General features: G+C 44.1%; 1 protein-coding gene across 4 annotated transcripts in view; it reads left to right on the top strand.

The window, feature by feature from the left end:
* The window catches only part of LOC138452994 (zinc finger protein 793-like), a 404,979-nt gene that overhangs the window by 313,920 nt on the left and 72,071 nt on the right, over positions 1-18,988 (top strand). For 3 of the 4 annotated variants that reach the window (XR_011260346.1, XM_069605395.1, XM_069605394.1), the window contains exons 7-8: positions 1,025-1,076; positions 1,159-1,214. The exons of the other annotated variant lie outside the window; for it this stretch is intronic. Coding sequence is in view for 2 of the 3 variants with exons in the window: in XM_069605395.1 (XP_069461496.1) it covers positions 1,025-1,076; positions 1,159-1,214 (108 nt within the window). In the remaining variant the exon portion in view is untranslated. The remainder of the gene's footprint in view (positions 1-1,024; positions 1,077-1,158; positions 1,215-18,988) is intronic. 4 annotated transcript variants of the gene reach the window in all.

Below are 18,988 nucleotides of genomic sequence, written 5' to 3'. Positions count from 1 at the left end.
AGCCCTATGAGGAGCTGCCTTGTGCTTGTGGTATACCCTATTTTGTAGGTCCTAAAACGTTAGTCAGCTATCTTGTTATGATGAACCCCAAACTCTTTGTGGCCATTCATCCATTCAGATAGGTTCTTTGGCGAAGCATTCAGCCAGGTAACACTAGCTTTCTTCTTTGATTGCCTAAACCTTTTCAATTATAGGGCTGGAGTCTTCATGAACGTGGGGAGCAAGTCCTTCTCCAGTCTCTCAAGCCTCTCTTGCTCTGTAATATATAACTCGCACAGCCTGATCCTTTCCTGTAACCCCATGCAAACAATAACCCATCTCAAAAGAATCCACCTAAGCCAAGATACAATTTCCCACCTCTTACACGTATGGAAGATCTTTACAAAATTTGAGATTGGAATGAGACCACAAGCCATAATGTAATGACCTGCCTGGCCTAGCCACTCCCAGGTGCATCACAGAGTTTCCTTAGAAGCTGCAGCCATCCTCCCCCTTGATACTCTGAAGTGGCTGGAATTTTAATACAGCCATAAAGTGTTTGTCTCGGGGTGAGGGCTCGTGGGGTGGATGAGTCATCTTGGGTTGAGGTCTAGTGGGGTGGAGGGCATCTTGGGCAATGTTATTGTGAATTCTATGGGTCCCACTGGTTCTGTGGATGTTGAGTAACAGGGACGGAACCCCTCCCACTTGCATCCGCAGTCCTCCTTAGGAGTATGAAAGTACTGGTAGCGGGTGCTGTAGGATCCAGGCTGCTCGCCCTTGCTCTGCCGTGATCTGCACCTTCTAAGTAACTCCTGGCAATAGGGGATCTGGTAGTTGCTCCACTCCACGATTAGTATTCAATTCAAGGCCAGCCAGCTGAAGTTAGCTTGACTCATCTAACCTGATGCAATGTCTGTGTCCAAAGATATTGTCTCTAGTCCTATAGGTGGTTGTGATGTGCCTTGCAAATAAGTCTCTCTTTTCAAGGTTTGTCTAAATGTTTTATATTTGCCTCACCTTGTTGTATTTTTTGCCACTTCAGGTGCGCTCGCTGCATTCGGAACACTGAATGCAACCAGTGGCTGGAGTAACATGTAAGCTCTAAATATCATGGAAACCAAGTTGCGTGGTGCTGATTCTTCTGCTTATTTTGTCTTGTGTTACCTTTCTCCACAGGTGTCCAGACAGAGTAAAAACGGCTGGGGTGGAAACCAAAGTATGTATCCTACCCGGTAAGCTTCAAAAAGAGTGCTATTTCATGCTGCAGTTGAGTGGGTCCATAAATAGTCAGGTCCCACCCAAAGAAGTGGGGCTACCAGGCTCAAGGGGGAAAGACATAAGAGAGGGAGTGCAGAGAATTATGTGGAGTGTAGTTACTGTGACCTCTTTTCCCTGTAGAACCTTATCCTAACCCATTGCCCCCTAGCGGACCCTATGAACATCAGGGGACAGCAGTGGACTATGGAGGATGTAAGCAGGGTGGCCATGACCATACCACTGTAAAAATGCTTTCTCCTGTGCCCTGCGTTTTTCGGGTTGTTGCTGGTCGGATGGCTTGACTAATCAAAGTGCTCAGATGTTGGATGTGGGTTCCCAAGAGTGACACTAGGGTCTTAATGTTTCCAATCAAGGAGGTAATAAACCTGCTCCTGTACCCTTTTGGAGTCCAAAATCCACCTAAACTCAAACTCAGGATTTCCATCGCCTATATGTGGGGTTGTATAGCCCAGTGTCTTAGGCTGGACATTCTTGATTAGGGGCGTATGGATGCCTAGGTGTGTTCGAAGTGAAGGGGACATAGTTAATTTAATGGATACGGCGCAGATTATTTTCTCCACTAGAAATCAGTCATAATGGCAAGGACCTCTCTGACATAGATTCCTGGTTGCTGACGACACCTCGGCTCCAGTTTCAATATGTTCGACCTACAACATGTTGCTGCTGTGTTGAACTTTTCCGGACTTTCGGGGGCAAGTGAAGCCTTTTCACCTCATTTGCCTTCCTAAGCTCATCTGCTTTGAGTGCACTGATCAGTCCCAATGGTTTTCTTCGTAGGAGGACTCTCTTCTCCATTGTGAAATTCCTTGGTTGTTTTACACTGCACTCATGCCAGGGTCGTACAGCTTTCCAGTGCAAGGCTCTTCGCGCTAATCTGCAGAACTACTGACTAGCCGTACCTAAATCTTGATGCTAAAAGTGACACATGCAGCAGCAGCCCATAACCCCCTCCGAGACATGATGCGGGGCACAGGGATTTCAGGAACCTCAGAAGTGATCCCTGAGTGAATCAGAGTCCAGGGGATGAGTAAACGTAACTGCTTCTACCATCCTGTCTACATAGATGGGGTCTTCCGAGCATAGAGTCCTTGCTCTACCTCTCCCTTGCCACCCTAAGGCAAAAATGTGGAACCCGAGTGGCACCCCAGAGACTGGGCACCTTAAGGGCCACCCAATGCCATATACTTTAAAAAGGTTAAAAGGTTTGTAGTGGCAGGGGGATGTAAGGAGAAGTGCCTCTTGACATTAAAAAGAAGTGGTGAATCAGAAAAAATAGAGAAAAAAGCAATAATTTGAGGGGCCCTAGAAACTGTCCTTAGAATCCCCAAAAATAGGAATTCTGTTTGAGCACTGGGAAAACGAGCATGTATTTTAGCCTGCTGTCAGTGAGGACTCTAGCTAATCCCAGGAAATACAAGTTCAGGTGGTTGGTGAGTAAAGTCCTTGTGTGTCGTGCACCCAGTAAATAGTTTCTCCACTCCTTGAAGGCCGGCCTTCTAGCTAGCATTTCCTGTGATACTATAGTTTTTCTTTTTTTTAAAGAATGTTATTGCATTTTACCGACGTTGCATGTCTATGCCCACATCGGCCTTCTGTTCTCTTAGTGCCCTCTCCCATGCCCCTGTCTCAGCCACCACCTATTTTTCCAGCTCCTTCCACCATCTTATTATGCAAGGTTCCTTAGTGTCCTTCCATCTCATGGCTATGCTACGTTTAGCCAGTATATACATCAAGTCCTTTATTTTAGTCAACGGTTTATCTTTCACATTCCTTCTGTATCGGCGTAGCATGTAAGCCTCTGGTGTCTGAACATGTAATTCCATCCCTCCCTGGGCGGCCTTGTGTGCCACTTTCCCCCAAAAACTTTGTACCTTCAGGCATCCCCAAAACATATGTATCAGACCAGTGTCTGCCACCCTGCATTTGGGGCATTCATGTCTCCCTGCCCCTTTAAACGTTGCAATGACAGCATGAGTGAGGTATGCTCTTTGTGTAATGAACAACTGTAGTTGTATTCTAGCATTCCTAGAAACCTTCTTATGATCTCTCATGGCATGCCCACCCTCTGCTACGTCCAGCAGCGTTTCCACTTCCTCGCTGCCTATATTCTCCTCCCCGCTATTCAGCCATCTATCCCACAACCCTCTAATCACTTTGTTGTACAACAGAAACTGCCCCGAGTGTATCCACGTAGCTTGTTGCAATTCCACAAACGACATCAGCCCCTTTTCATTCCGCAGGTCACCCACCGTGGCTACACCGCACTCTTCCCATATTGCTCTCGCTACTGCCCTTCTGTCCGGTGCCCCATCTAGTATCTCTACTATCGGGATTTGTGGTGAAAGCAGGTCCTCTTGCCCCAATACTTTACAGGCCCTCTTCCATATTCGTATGCCCAGTTCCACCAAGTATGGGTACCTCGATCGTGCCTTGGTGGGGATCCACAGGAGGTCTCTCGGGTATCTATTTTGTATAACCGGCGTCAGTAGTACCGTTTCTGCCGTGTGCTAGTCTGCCATCCAATGCACAACATACTGAAGCTGGCATGCCAGGAAGCACAGCGCAACATTTGGTACCTTTAAACCACCCTGATCATATGGCCTTTGCACTGTGCCCAAGGCAACCCTATTCCTCCCTGCCTACCATAGGAACCCCCTCTTATTCCCGGAAGCAGTTACCCGGTATATTATACGGGACGTTCCCAAGACAATGAATAAGTCTCGGCAGCACCACTATCTTTATTAGCGCTGCTTCTCCTATCACTGACAAGGGGCAGTTTACTCCATAATTCCATGGATTTTGCCAACCCCTGTCTAGCTCATATTGTATTACAATCTTGTTCTTTTCTTAGGTCGTGAGCCGTGATAGTATAGTTACATTCGGCTGTGGTACATTTCCGTGGCCAAAGGATGCATCAGATTTAATTCAGGATCCCTTTGTGATAGAGCGGCACCCATGACACAACTTGAAGCATCTGCCTCCAAAATATAGGGTTGGTCTGGATTAGCAAACTAAAGAATTAGTGCAAACGAATATTGTCTCATCAGGGCCTGAAAGTCTTGTGCGGCACTACGGGCCGGGTAAACTTCTGTCCCTTGTTTAGGAGATCTGTGATAGATTGTACTGTGGCAGAGAAGTCTGAGATAATTCTGCAATAGAAATTGGCAAAGCCTGGTAAGCTTTGGACTTCTTTTATGGAGGTTGGGGAAGACCATTGCAAGTACCTTTCTACCTTTTTAGGATCCATGGTGACCCCGCTTCGGGTGACGATGAAACCAAGTAATTCAATTCTTTGCATGTTAAAGGTAAATTTCTCCAGTTTAGCAAAAAAAAGAAAAAACAGTACTTCTGGGTGCTGGCTAAAAACTGCTCGAATATTCTTTAGAGTCCCTTCAAGGGTCTTGAAGGACGTCTTTGATGTATACAGTGGCCCAGATGTCTTTCAATTCTCTGAGCACTTAATTGATGAAATAGTGAAATGCTGCTGGGGGGTTACATCATCTGGACAGCATGGAACAATAATCAAACAAGCTATACTTAGTCTGTAAAGATGTCACCTATTCATCAGCACCCTTCAAACGAATAAGGAGGTACACACTCCATAATTATAGATCAATATGTATAATTGCTTCCTTAAACTGATCAAACAGTACCAGGATTAAGGATATAGAGCATCTGTTCTTAATGGTGGTCTTATTGAGGGCCATGTAATCAATGCTGGTTCAGAGACCGCACTCATTCCTTAGTACAAAGAAGAAGGGTGAGGCATCTAGGCACTTGAACGGCTATATAAAGCCACTAGCAATGTGTTGTGGAGGCAAGTGGTGTTTGCTGGTGTTGGAGCTGTTTTTTTGCTGCTGTCCCACTGTGCTATATTAGACCTGCTGCCCCTTTAAATCTGCATCCACTGCCCAGGAAACAGGAAGACAAAAGGTTAAAACCCAGCCTCTTACGCAGAGCGAAGTGGAGGCAAGTGGTGTTTGCTGGTGTTGCAGCTGTTTTTTGCTGCTGTCCCACTGTGCTATATTGGCCCTGCTGCCTCTTTAAATCTGCATCCACTGCCCAGGAAACGGGAAGACCAAAGGGTTAAAACCCAGCCTCCTCCACGAAGCAGAGCAAAGTGGGGTCAAGTGGTGTTTGCTGGTGTTTGCGGGAGGGGGAAGTGGCTCATCTTGTACTTTAACACTTGTGTGTAAATGCAAAGTCGGAATATGGTCATCGTTCTAAACAACCCGGGCGAGAACGAGACAGGAGATAAGAGGAAATGCTTTGGCAACCGGAAACACAGACTCCCTTATGGCCCTGCATCCCATCTCCCCGACGTACACACTGAAGCAGGAACCTTTAACTGTGGAGAACGACCGGGGTTGTGAAGATCCGGTGCCTACGGTAGTACGTGAAACTGCTATGAATGGAGCGAAAGAGCTGATGTCGGAGGGAGTCCGAAACTGCATTATATACAGTGATGTTGGAGGAGAGACAGCAGCCCATAAGGTCCGGTGCAGAGAAGGGGCTGAATTAGTGGTTATTGCAGTTAAACCGGCAATGCCACCGCTAACTTTACAGCCTAATGCCGAGGATGGGGTAGGTGTTTTTTTCTTGCCCCAAACATTGCCGACAGACGCTCTCCCACATTCGCTGTTAGTGAGCCAATATTTCTTGGAAGGCGGGGTAAGTGCCTGTCATCTAAAAACTGATAAAGAACTGCATCAATTAAATGCCAATCCACAGTTTGAGAGGAATATGGATGAAGGGGTGGAATTGGGTCTAGAAAGAAACCTAATCCTGCATTTGGGAAAGCACGAAGTGCAAAATTCAGACCTGCCGGCTCTACTGTCTTACGGATCTCACTGAGAAAATTAACTCACAAAAGAGGAAAAGCTTCTTGACTATTAAAGATCGCCTGACTACTTTAAGTAATGAGTGTCAAATCTCAAGAGAGTTGCAACAATGAGATTACACAACCCCCACAATAGATCTATTGGAGAAATTACCAATGATCAGTGTAACAAGGACGGAAAACTGTCAAGCCGAAAATTACCACCTTCCACCAAGTATATTAGTCAAGTTGAAAGAAAAAGAGTAAATGAGGGAGTGAGATCAAATGACGAGAGAAATTAAAGGATGCACAGATCGGTGGGTGAGGACCCACTCTATGAACTCTCATTAGTCAGTTGTAGCTCTATTTCATCTGACAGCAGCTCCCAAAATCAAAAAAGTGTAGCTGCGGGAGGCCTGTCAAGAGGTGGAATCTCAATTTGATAAGATCTGGGCCACATACAAAAGGTTTCACGACAAGTAAGAAACATCAATCGTTCACCATCTGAATCGAAAGTCTCAACAAAAGCTTTGACAGTTCACAACGATCTCTAGCAATCCCCAACAGTTATATTGAATGGGGTGCTTCCTTTCGGTAAACCCAACCAGAAACCTCCTCGCTTGTCATCTATATGGGGAACTCTAATAAAGGAAGACACAAGTACTCCTAGTTGTTATAAGGACCTTTAAGTATTTGGGAGTTCGGCTCAGTGACACCACAACCAAAGTACCAATGGTATCTCATTTAAGAGCCAAAACCAAAGCCTTGTCCAGTCAAGCACGTGCCATAAACAAAAAGTACAGGCGATTTTCCATTCTTCCAGTGCTCTCCTTTAATAAATCAAAGGCTGTTCCGACTATCACTTATGGATCTGAATCAATGCCTAATATTCCATCAACTGTTTGGTCACAATTGGAGGGCCTTTTTGGAAAAAGGTTCTGAGTCTCCTTTCAGTAACACCAATTCAAATAATACGGCGTGAGCTCGGTCTTTCTTCATTAAAATCAATTGTTGACTGGAAGAGCCTTGCCTTTCTGAGGAATTGTTTTTTACCTGAGCGTATGGAAATTTTAGAAATGCTACATAAGCAGATCGTAGCTTCTGATACCCTCATGTTACAGGCAAAGGAAAATGTGTGCCCTTGCAGAACAGATTGGATGCTCAATTATGGTCCTTATTACCAATCCCATGATGATCAAACTCAAAATGTGAGAGTTGGACTGGATTAATACCCTCAATTCAGCAGGGAAATACAAACTGACTTGTCATATTCCACCGGAACCAAGGAAGCGTGATGTAGCATGCAGCTATTTAAATCAATCACCAGACCAAAAACTGAGGGAGCAATTCCTCAGTTTTCGCCTTAACCTTTATCCAACTAACAAGATTCAAGCAATCCGTGGGCTATGTGACATCAGTAAATGCTGGTTCTGTAAAAATAATTTGGTTGTGGAATCAATGAAGTACCTGGTAACTTCCTGCCCTGGTCTAGTGGAGAGTCGAACCAAACATTTTAGACATTTAATATCGGAATTCCAGAGTGAAGAGAAAGATACTTGGTGGTCACTGTTGATGGTAGGGAAAGCCGTGTTACGTGATCACTCTGCATACATTTTTGAGCCTTTGCTCTCCATGTGAAGAAGTGAAGATATGGAAGATATGTGTTCTTTCTGTTTGCTTTTTGCTTTCCTCTTTGATAATTAGGAACAGATTTTTTATATTGATAATTTTGCTGTAATGCAGAATATTGATTCTGCTTTTTGCTAAAATGTTTTTAAATTAAAGTACATAAAAAAAAATACGATGATGGCCTCATTCGCGATATCGATGGTGGCCTTTTGCAAACTATATGAAGCAATCAATTCTACTTTGCAAGATCAGGCTACTTTGATCGCCATGGTGCTCACAAAAATGACAAATCTAGAAGCCTTTCTAAATAAGGTAGAAACAAGATTAAATACAGAAGCTGAAACTTCTTCAGTGGCAGTCCTTTTGTGATTTGGCTAGGCAGGGAAACCACAGATAAAACCACATTGATGGAATCTATAATTGAAGACTGCAAATGGATCCGGACCCAATGGAAGGAAAATCAGCGTCAAAGTAGAGAAACAGTCCCATCTAAACATATAGCAAAATCCCCATCAACCCAAAAGGTTTTAAGTTTTGCGCTGGATTTGGAAGAGGAGTTGGAAAATAGAAGTACAATAATAGAAGCCACAACTAGCCAAGTCAATACCGTCTCGATATTTAAACCAGTAAAACCTCAAGTTTTCGGGGATGGAAGCCGGAAAAGATAAAAAGAGCAGGATGGATAAGAAATCTAAACATAAAATCAGTACGGAAGCGACAATCAAATGGGTCTAGGGCGTTTCTGAGAAACCTTAAAACCCCAATACGAGAGGACCTTAATCAAACATCTAAGAGGCCTCAAAGAGAATTAATGATACCCAAAGAAGCACACTTAACAAAATGTCATCAATCAGCCACCCTCTGTCAATGTTTATTAAATGAGACCGGCGAGAGCGATAACTCCTCAGAGACATGTTTAAGCGATCTAATAGAGATTATGGACAGAGAAGGATAGAGATTGAGAGAAAAGGATCTGAAATGGTCCCAAACTCTGTAGTCATAAGAGGTACTTCAGAGGTGGAAAAGGGGCAGAATTTTACTGCAAAAAAACTGACACCTGTTTTCAAACCTTTGAAGAAAAAAGTATTGCCCAAGAAGAGATCAGCCGCTCTCAGAACTGTATCAAACAAGGATCCCAGGGGAATGTCCCAAACGTTATTAATACATTCCAAATAAGAGAGGGGAGAACCATTTGGTACAGGAAAACTCTAATCTCCCGTCTAGAAATAATGATCTGAGATCATTCTTGGAAAGAATATTGACAGGTCCGGAAGCTCCAATATTGAACCAGAGAAATGTAAGGAAGCTTTTGCAACATATCCCGGCACTGAGGTATATATCAACAGAATACAACAGACAGGGTGGTGGAGCATGTGATCGAGAGACGCACTGATTTGGTCATTCTTCATCTAGATGCCCAATTAATTAAAGAGGCACTACTGGAATATAGCAATAAGCTATTACCTCTGAGCTACGAGCTTAGCGATTATTGGAATAGTGGGAAAACAAACCCTAATTGCCCTGACGTCAAACTCACCAAAAGAAGGTGAAATCTACCAAAGTAACACAACTGAGATCCGCAATCAACCTCATCTATTAGATTTACGGTTGAGAATCGATCCCAAAATAAAGGTACTGAACCGGCCTCAAACCATCAACAACGAGGAGATTTGGAAAAAACTAATTGGAATTGGCTTGCAGGATCTTTGGGGAATCTGAAACACGAATAGACTGATGGGATCCAGACGAAGTCAAAAATCCGGATAGGATCTTGGACTTCAAGAGGTTTTAAATTCATGTTCACTTAGGAATTGGAGACTCTGGGCCAATATGATACTTTGTTTTCAGGAGACATGGATGAGGACCAAACCCTCTTGTGAGGCCTATGAATCATTCTTGAATCCTGCCTGAAAGGGGATTGTGGGCAGACCGTTCTCAGGCCTGTTAGCATTGATAAAGATGGATAAGGTTTTTATGATAACTAGCCAAACTAACCCAAACCCCTATGTGCAAACATTAAAATTGTGTAGGAAGTCTCTGTTGGGGGAATCTAACCTTTTGCTGATGAATGTTTATAGTAGTGTCAACAAGCTCGACCTAGATGAGTTCATTAAATCAATTATGGATATGGTGGAGGAAGTCTTAATCGAATGTGCTGGCCCACAGATTATAATCTGCAGGGATCGAAACATACGGCTGTAGCCCAAAGAAGGTGCACCACTTACAACATCACAACTGGAAGTGGGGGCAAGAAAATGGTTATGCGAAACAGTGGGGCGTGAACTGTCAATGTTAAACGGACAGACCGAAGGAGACAGGCCCGGGGCTTGTACCTGGGAAAATGGATCTCTTAAGGCCTGTCTAGATTATTGATCAGATGTGTAGTTAGGAATAAAGCTAATGTTTGGACTAGCGGCAAGAGTTGGTCATTTGAGTTTGACATAACGGAGGATAGGTGGATGTTGAATAAGCTTAGCTCATCTAGGGAGGCAGGCCCAGATGGCTTATCAAACCATATCCTGAAATTAAATAACAATATCTGGGCAAAGTTGGTGCTAGCATTGTTTAAACAGATCATGACAAATAGACAGGTTCCACAGACCTGGAGAGAGGCCATTGTGGTTCCCATATTCAAGAAGGGCGATAGAGGCGATCTGAAGAACTATTGCCCGATCGCCCTTCTTGATTCATTGGGGAAGCTTTTCGCGTCAGTCATATTACGTGACCTGAACGCTTGGGCCATCCAAACTGGCAGATTAGATCCCAGGCAGTCCGGATTTGTGAAGGGGGTAGGGACGACATTAAACCTGTTTATCCTTAATATGTTGAAACAAAGGGCGGTGGAGACAAAATCTTGTATTTATATGGCCTTTATAGACTTAGAACAGGCCTTCTATGGAGTAGACAGACAACGCCTGTGGGCCAAACCAAGAGTTGGAATTGTCCGACAGACATGTTAGAGGCCAAACAATCACTCTACACGGGTACATCTATTCACATAAGGCAGAAGGGACCCTGTCAAGAAAAATCTATACCTTTGTGGGCCAAAACAGGGATGCACTTTAGCGCCTCGTGTTATTTAGTCTGTATAAGTTGTACCTGAGAAAATCACAGGAGGGTATTCGAGCTTTCCCCCCCTAAGATAAATAATTCTGACGTCCCTTGCATCCTATACTCCAATGACATAGTCTTGTGGCCTGCAGCGAAGAATTGAGGCTTTTAACAAATATCTGTAAGCAAATGGTATGAAAATAAATGTGAGAAAATCAAAGGTAATGGTTATGTCGTTGGCGTGCAGGAAACATAAAGAGACTTTTAGGTGGAGGGTTGAAGAACAGGCACTGGAGATTCTGGAATCAATCATCTACTTGGATATCGTGATGAATAAAAACATTAATGAAACGGGTCAGTACATACCACTTGGGGATAAACTGAAAATATTTACTGCACAGGGGGCCGCCATTCATAAGAGATATGGCAGTTTCTCATTAACTCTGCTAATCACCCTCTGTAAACAGAAGGTGGTACAAGTGTTAACATATGGTTCTGAAGCTTTATTAAGACTCCCATGGAAAGTGTGGGTGTTATTAGAAGGCTATCTTTGGCGGAAAATCTTGAGGATTCCAGATTCGCTCCCAGTGGTTGCCATTTGACATGAACTTTGACTTCAATCTATGGCATCCGTGGTGCTATGGAACACAATATCACTATACTGACAATGTGTTATGGTGGATGGGCTGCACCCCATTGCCATCCTGAGAACGTAGGAGATTAAGGAAGAAAGGGCCCTGAAACAATGGAAAATGAAAATAGAGAGGTTTTTACATTAGCATAAAATTGAAAAGGACGTACTTGCTGGCAATTCATATAAAGTGAAAGATAAACTTGATAAATTAGATTGGATTGAAACGATTGAAGCCAGAAGTAAAGATAATTTGAAATATGTGCTGTGGAAAGAGGTGAAAGGCTTGAATAACCTCCTTAAGTATCTCCAGATGTTTCCATCAGCATATTATAGACATCTTTTGCTGTGATGGTGTTTGAATATTATGCCTACGAAAGAAGTACAACTGAGGAGACGACTAATAAAGGTGAAAAATTGGCACTGTAGATACTGTGAGTAAAAGGGAGCGGTGGAAATACTAGCCCACTTAGCTACCACTTGTAAGGCATTGCCTGAGCTCAGAACACTCTATTTAGGAGACCAATTGATTCAAATAAGATCATTGACAGAGGTCGAATGGGGCGAATCAGTGCTTCTGGGGGAAAGGGTTAGTTTGATACTGGCAGCAGTGACATTTTTTGAGCAGATTTTAAAATAAAAAAAGACCATTTGGTGGAATGGCTGGCACTTTTAGGAAGAAGTTACCTTTCTCTGTTTTTAAAATGTAAATGGAATGGAATATTAGATTTGATTTTTTTTCTGGGTCTGTTTTTTCTCTTTTTTTATGATGCTAGCTACTGGGAAGTGGTGTTATGGAATATATTGAGGAAGTGAACAAAAATGTTAAAGGTTTCTTCTTTTTTGCTTCTGTGTAGGTTTGTGAGAAACCAATAAAACCTTAAAATAAACAAAATAGAAATTAGTAAAGTATCCATAGATATATCTAACCAGGTGTTTGTCTTTGGTTCGGTGAGGGCGTATTAGGGGCTGCATGGAACTTGAGCCCAAGGGTCCGGATCAATCTGCAAGTCATATGACCGATGTGATGATAAAATGTTTGCATTCCCTTTGCTGAATATGTAATTGAAAACCTGCTACTAACCCATTGAGAGCTCCTAAACCGGGATTGTGGATCGACTGCTTGGCCGCGTGAGGGGAACACTACACTTGCGGTTCCACAGCCCCCTGGCAAAACAAGTTATTGGACTCAGACAAGCAAGAAATCACACATAAACTACTCGTTATCATAAAACAAATGGCTTGTTTCAGGCCTATTATTCACACAGTATATGTATATATGAAATTAGCATACATAAACATACACTTGGATATATAAAAATATAGATATGAGGAATAAGAAGACACCTTCATTTTGGCCACTACAACACTGCTTAGTCCCTCAGCAGGTAAGCAAAGCGATCACTCATGCTAACGGGATCTGACGGGATCTGAGGCGGAGCGTCCTCCCTCTCAGCGAGACTGCATCACCCGGGGGTCCAGATTCGAACTAACCTTCCCACGCAATGTGCTCTCCTTTATGGGGACATCTCCCCGCCCTTCTCAGTTGTGTTCGTCCTCGGCCGAAGAGCAGATGACAAGTCAAAGGGACAGAGGGTGGGACAAAACAGTCAGAAGTGGAAAAACCCAGCACCCCTCTCATTGCATTCATTCTCAGAACCCCTTAACATGCACCTGCAGGGCGCTCCGACTCCCTCCGCGTATTTGTCCTTCAGTGGACAGTACAATAACTATTCTCACAGTAAGTCCACTCAGCAATAATATTTATGTAGCTATGTGACCTTGCTCTGCTTTCGCTACTGAAATTCTCGTTTTAGTTTCCGAGGCCCACTGGGTCGCAGGCTTTATTACCGTGATGGGAGATGAGTGACCAAAATGGCTGCGCATCGACACAATGTTGTTCTAGCTCTCATTTCAAACAAGCATTACACTCCACCCCTTGGACACTCAACTACCATAACTGACAGGCGTTCAGGGGACACCCAAAACCTTTGAATCATTCTCCATAAATTAGAAATACATGAAGCACAACAACAAAAGCAAAATACTACTATAGCAATACCAAAAAGCCAAACCAATGTGGAACGCAGTGCTTCATGAATCCATGAAAACAAGTTTCCCACCAATCCCCGTCTTGATCTTGCGTTACCTGGGCCACCAAATCTTTTATACCCTTAATGTTTTTCAATAGGAGGGGAATGGTCACCCAGGTCAAAACAACACATGCCTTGCATCGCTTCACAACCTAAATTATGTTTCAAAAACAAATTATCAATAGCTGCTCTATTTTGCAAAATAGCTTTCCTTAAAAAATGTCTTTTGTCCAACAGCAGTTCAGTCAAGGCTTGTGAGGTCTCATTAAGTCCTTTAACCACCAGACAAGCTAATTTAATCATAGTTGTATAACCCCCAGCAGCTAAACCCCAAATTCTGATAATGGAAATGGCTAATGCTAAAACTTCAGCTTCCGAGAGTAAATGCACTTCAGAATTGCAATCTGGCGTCAAAGCAGGATATGAAGCAGCACATATAGAACGTCTAATAGCAGGATTTAAAGGGTACATCATTTAACCAAGACGAATTAAAGCACATGGCCCATCCGAAATATTGGCAGGGATATAAGAAAAAGTGAAGTTTCCACAAGAGAACAACCAACCAGGTGGAGGTTTTACATGCTTCAGGTGGCTAGCAATAAAAACAGTAAAATTACGTATCATATCATTAGAAACATCAGCACAAACATTTATAGATCTTGTGCATAATTGTTTTTCAAAATCATTTTTTTCAACCTCGTTAAGTTTCAGTTGTTGACACTTTTTAATGTAGGTTGGATCACAAGTCATTTGATAGCATACCTCTGCATGAGCGATATCATGTGTCATGATACGGGTTATGTTTCTCCATTTGTGAATAGTGTCAGCACAGAACCTACAGTATTCATACACAGAAAAAGAATTCTGGACATCCGACTGCTCCACTAGGGAATCGTTATGCAAGACTCCGAATAACTCTTTCAAAATTGAAGTAGTCGTTGGAATCGCCACAAGACATGTTGAGATCGGATTAGCAGAGCTATGCACATCCGTCAAACAGAAATGCGAAATGTTCAAAACCTGCTGGGCTAAATACACCCATACGTTTTCGGGCTGCCTGACAAGCGCTGAATAAAGAAGGGGGCAGAGGCAAGATCTTATGTCGCTGCTCCCGCCGTTTCCTGCAACCGACGCATCCTCAGGTGTAAAACTGGTAGGAGGAGCATCAGTCCATATCCCCCGTTCCACTTGGAGAATAGAGACATCTGCTACGTTCCCTGACAAGAACCCGGATCCTCCTGAATAGACAGCAACATGGCACACACAGACACTCTCGAGCTAATTTCGTTATCGAGCCGTCAATGCATGATCCTTACACTCTCCTTAATCGGAAAAAATCCTGTCCCTTCGTGGTGCTACTGGCCCTAGAGAGCGCTGTGGCACCGGCTATCTGAAAGAGATAGAAGAAGAGAAGCTCACCCTATTCTTTTCATATAGTGAAGTAACTTACAGGGAAACAAAAATATTACCAAAATAATCTTTATCAAGACCTAGTTTGGACACAAAGTGCTTATAAAATTGCAGTTTACGAGTATATATCCCCTGTCTGCACACTATGGTAAACTGGCCAGTTCACGTGGGACTAGGCGTCACACCTTTTGGACAATTTATTTGCCCTCCGTGAAGTATGTCAGTTTGTATCAAGTGTAATGTATCAAAACATTTAAGAATATAAATAACTCTCTCAACATATTATTATACCCCCACACATTGTTTCTCCCTTTGGAGTATACACAGGGTTTAGTAAATATGAGAGAACATCATTTTCACATAAAAAAACAATTAGAATGTCCACATCATTGATTCAAATATCCAAAATGCTCTGATTTAAATCAGAAATAGCCGAAATTACGCTTCTGAGGGGCGCACAGATTGGGTCTAAACAAGAAGCAATAGGTGATGAAGATGATACACCACAGAAGATCATTGAAACCGGTCGACCAGATCTTTAGATGTCGCTTCACTAAGAGCGACACATAGTGGACTTGAGCAGAGGGAGAAACAATGTGTGGGGGTATAATAATATGTTGAGAGAATGTGCTGCCTCCAAAATCTGAACAGCCCAATAAACTGTTGTCTGGTTCTTGGTCCTCAGAGTTAAAAACTTGAGGATCTTTTGTTTCGCTTTCGGCGCCATCTCACGGTGCTCATTGTGCCACTGTATTCCCAGAAAAATACGTTTCTGCTGGACCCTGGGTTTTAGCATCATTGATTTCCCATCCCTCCTTACGCAATCCTTCTCTAACAAGATCCAAGTGCAACCGTACACTGTGTTCATTCTTTTTTTTTCTTTTTCAAAATGTATATTTTATTTAATAGTTAAACAAACAAAAAGAAACAAATTAACTAGACAGTAGACATTGGAATCAGCACAAGATTATGATAACATAGTTCATTACAATGCAAGAGTGGATATCGAAGTGGGGTCCCGTATGCAGTTCATTCATAACGATATATTGATGGGGAGGGAGTGGAGGAGGGGGATGGTTCTGGAGGGGGCCGAGTTATAGCCATGCGGAGTTCAGTTAAGCCAGCGGACACTGGGCGGCTTCAGAGTAAGGGCAGGGAAGCGATCCGCATAGTCTATGAATGGGGCCCAAGTGTTCAGGAAGGGATTAAGGTTGCCCCGGCGGGAAGCAGTGATTCTTTCTGCTACAATGATGTCCCAGCACTTAGCCCACCAGAGTGGAATTGAGGGGCCTTCGTAGAGCTTCCAGAGACAAGCTAAGGCGATCTTGACTGCCAGAAGTAAGTGGGAGCAGAGATGGGCTGCGTTTCCAGACATTGGCAACTCCCCAACCCCCGGGTCTACAAGTAGAATAATTCCGCGGTCCCATGGAATGTTGAGGCCTGTTATTGCTCGGATGTGAGTCAGTACCCCCTTACAGTAATGCGCCGCTTTTGGGCAGTCCCAAAGGAGATGGAAAAGTGTCCCATCTTGCACACATCCTCTCCAACAGTTCGGTGAGGGTCGCACCCCCGCTTTGTGTAATTGAGACGGTGTAATATAGTACCTAAAGCATATTTTATAACCACCTTCTGTGTTGGTAATGCACTTGTGAAGTTTAGTCCAAATTTTGTCCCAGGTTTCAGGGTCGAGGGGACGCCCGAGATCGCGCTCCCAGTTCAGCATATACTTTTCCTTTGATTCAGGGTTGAATTTTTCTAGGAGTTTATAAAGGGTAGAGATCTTGCCTCTTGGGGGGGATGCCGTTAGTGAAAGTTCGAGGGGAGTTAGATCCCTGGAGCCTCGGTCCCTGATAGAGCGCTGAGAGATCCAGTGCCTGATCTGAGTGTACCGGAATCGTTCCTCCTCGGAGACGCTGAATTTCGCTTTACAGTCTTCAAAAGAGAGCGGCTGGCCATCAATTAAAAAGTCTGAGATTTTGTGGAGCCCACCCCTAGACCAATTGGAGAAGCTTCGGCGACATAGGCCAGGGGAGAAGCCTGGATTGCCCCAGATTGGGGTTAGTGGGCCCAGCGAGCTTTTGATTCCCTATTTTCTGTTTGCGGCTTTCCAATTGTCCACCGTGTTACAGGTTGCGGGCAGTGGAGGTGTTGCGGGCGGGGTATTTCGGGATTGGATGTGGGACAGGTCTAATAAGGGAGACGAGCACCATCCTTCCTCAAGTTGTAGCCAAGCAGAGCGATCCCCTACATGGGTCCAAGCGAAGGCGTGCGCGAGCTGAGCTGCACGGCAGTATCTAGCGATGTCCGGGACCCCGAGACCACCGAGTTGTCGACTGCGGGTCATGATTCTCCTGGCGATGTGGGGCCTTTTGCCGCCCCAGATGAATTTCATAATATCGTGCTGCAGGTTTACCAGTTCTGATTCGGGGATATGGGTCGGGAGCGCGTGGCATTGATAAAGTAATCTTGGGAGCAGGGTCATTTTCACTGCGGCAACCCGGCCTAGCCACGAGATCTCTTGCTTGTCCCACTGTTTCAGGTCGTAGTGCAGTGATTTGAATAGCCGGGGGAAGTTGGATTTGTAGATTAGTGGGCTGGATTTGGGGATGTGAAAGCCCAGGTATTCCAATGATGTATTCGCCCACGGGATTGGAAACTCGGGACACAGAGTGTTTGCTTGGCGCCTTGGGAGATTGATCGGGAGGGCGGAGGATTTATCATAGTTCACTCTGAACCCAGAGCATGCGCCAAATGCTTCTAGTTCATCCACAAGAGGTTGCATCGAGCTGCTTGGATCTGTGAGAAGTACATCATCGGCGTAGAGCACCACTTTATATTCAGTCCCGCCCACCGTGATTCCTTTAATGTTGGGATTGAGGCGGATTCTCGAGGCGAATGGCTACATTGATAAGACAAACACCAAGGGGGACAGCGGGCATCCTTGGCGAGTCCCTCTGGATATAGAGATGCTTGCCGATTTCCTTCCGATGACTCGGAGCTGTGTTGATGGGTGAGTGTAACAGGCCATTAGCCAGGTTGTAAAGTTGTGGACAAAGCCCATGTGAGAGAGAGTATTCCGTATGAAGTCCCAGTTCACTAGATCAAACGCTTTATGTGCATCAAGAGAGATTACTAGAAGCAGGGTTTTCAATCTGTTCGCGGATTCGATTATGTTGAGTGTGCATCTAATATTATCATGAATTCCTCTGCCTGGAATAAAGCCTGTTTGATCTTTGCGAATCAGATCGGGGAGAAACCTGGCAAGTCTGGCGGCTAGAACCTTGGAATAGATTTTCCCATCGATATTCATTAGGGCAATTGGTCTATACGAAGCTGCTTGCTCGGGGTCTTTTCCCGGTTTCTGCAAAAGGATGGTGGTGGATTCGGCCATGGAGTGTTACAAGTTGAATAGTATAGCTAATTGTGGGGTCAGGATGCGGGCAAATGATTTCTAAAATTTTGGTGTGAACCCATCCGGGCCTGGGGCAGTGTTTTTAAGTGATTTAATGGCATCTAGAATTTCCTCTGAGGATATTGGGGCTTCTAAGGAGTCCAGTGGGGAGGATAACAAAGAGGTGGGGAAGGATTCTAGATAGCGCTGCTGTAGGGCTCTGTCCTCTTGGGATATGGTTGGTCCTTGCATGACCGCTTTATGATGGGCTAATAGGATTTCGATTATATCAGGGGTGGCAAATTTGCTTTTCCCATCTGGGCCTTTAAGGCTGACTATGTTGTTTCTCTTGTGGGTTTTCCGGAGTTTATAGGCCAGCAAACGGTTCGCCTTGTTACTATTGTGATAGTAAAATTGTTTTGTATATGCTAGAGCTTTCGCCGTGCGATCGGCCCAGTGCATTTCTAGGGCCCTTTTTGCCTTTTTTAGCTCCCTGTCCACCTTTCTCGAGTATTTGGCCTTAAGATCATTTTCTAGGGAGGATAGCTTAGATTCTAGTGTTTGTGTGAGGATTTTGGAGACTCGGAATTGTTCTGAGGCTGCACTAATTAGCACTCCCCTTATGACTGGTTTCATGGCCTCCCAAAGTAGACCAATTGGGGTTTCGGGGTTCTTATTTTCCTTGAAATAGTTGAGCAATGCCT

Source organism: Ambystoma mexicanum, chromosome 4p, assembly GCF_040938575.1.
Source record: "Ambystoma mexicanum isolate Mex_15411 chromosome 4p, UKY_AmexF1_1, whole genome shotgun sequence".
Taxonomy (NCBI): domain Eukaryota; kingdom Metazoa; phylum Chordata; class Amphibia; order Caudata; family Ambystomatidae; genus Ambystoma; species Ambystoma mexicanum.
Note: the sequence above shows the minus strand (reverse complement) of the source record. Positions and strands in the feature narration are given on the sequence as shown.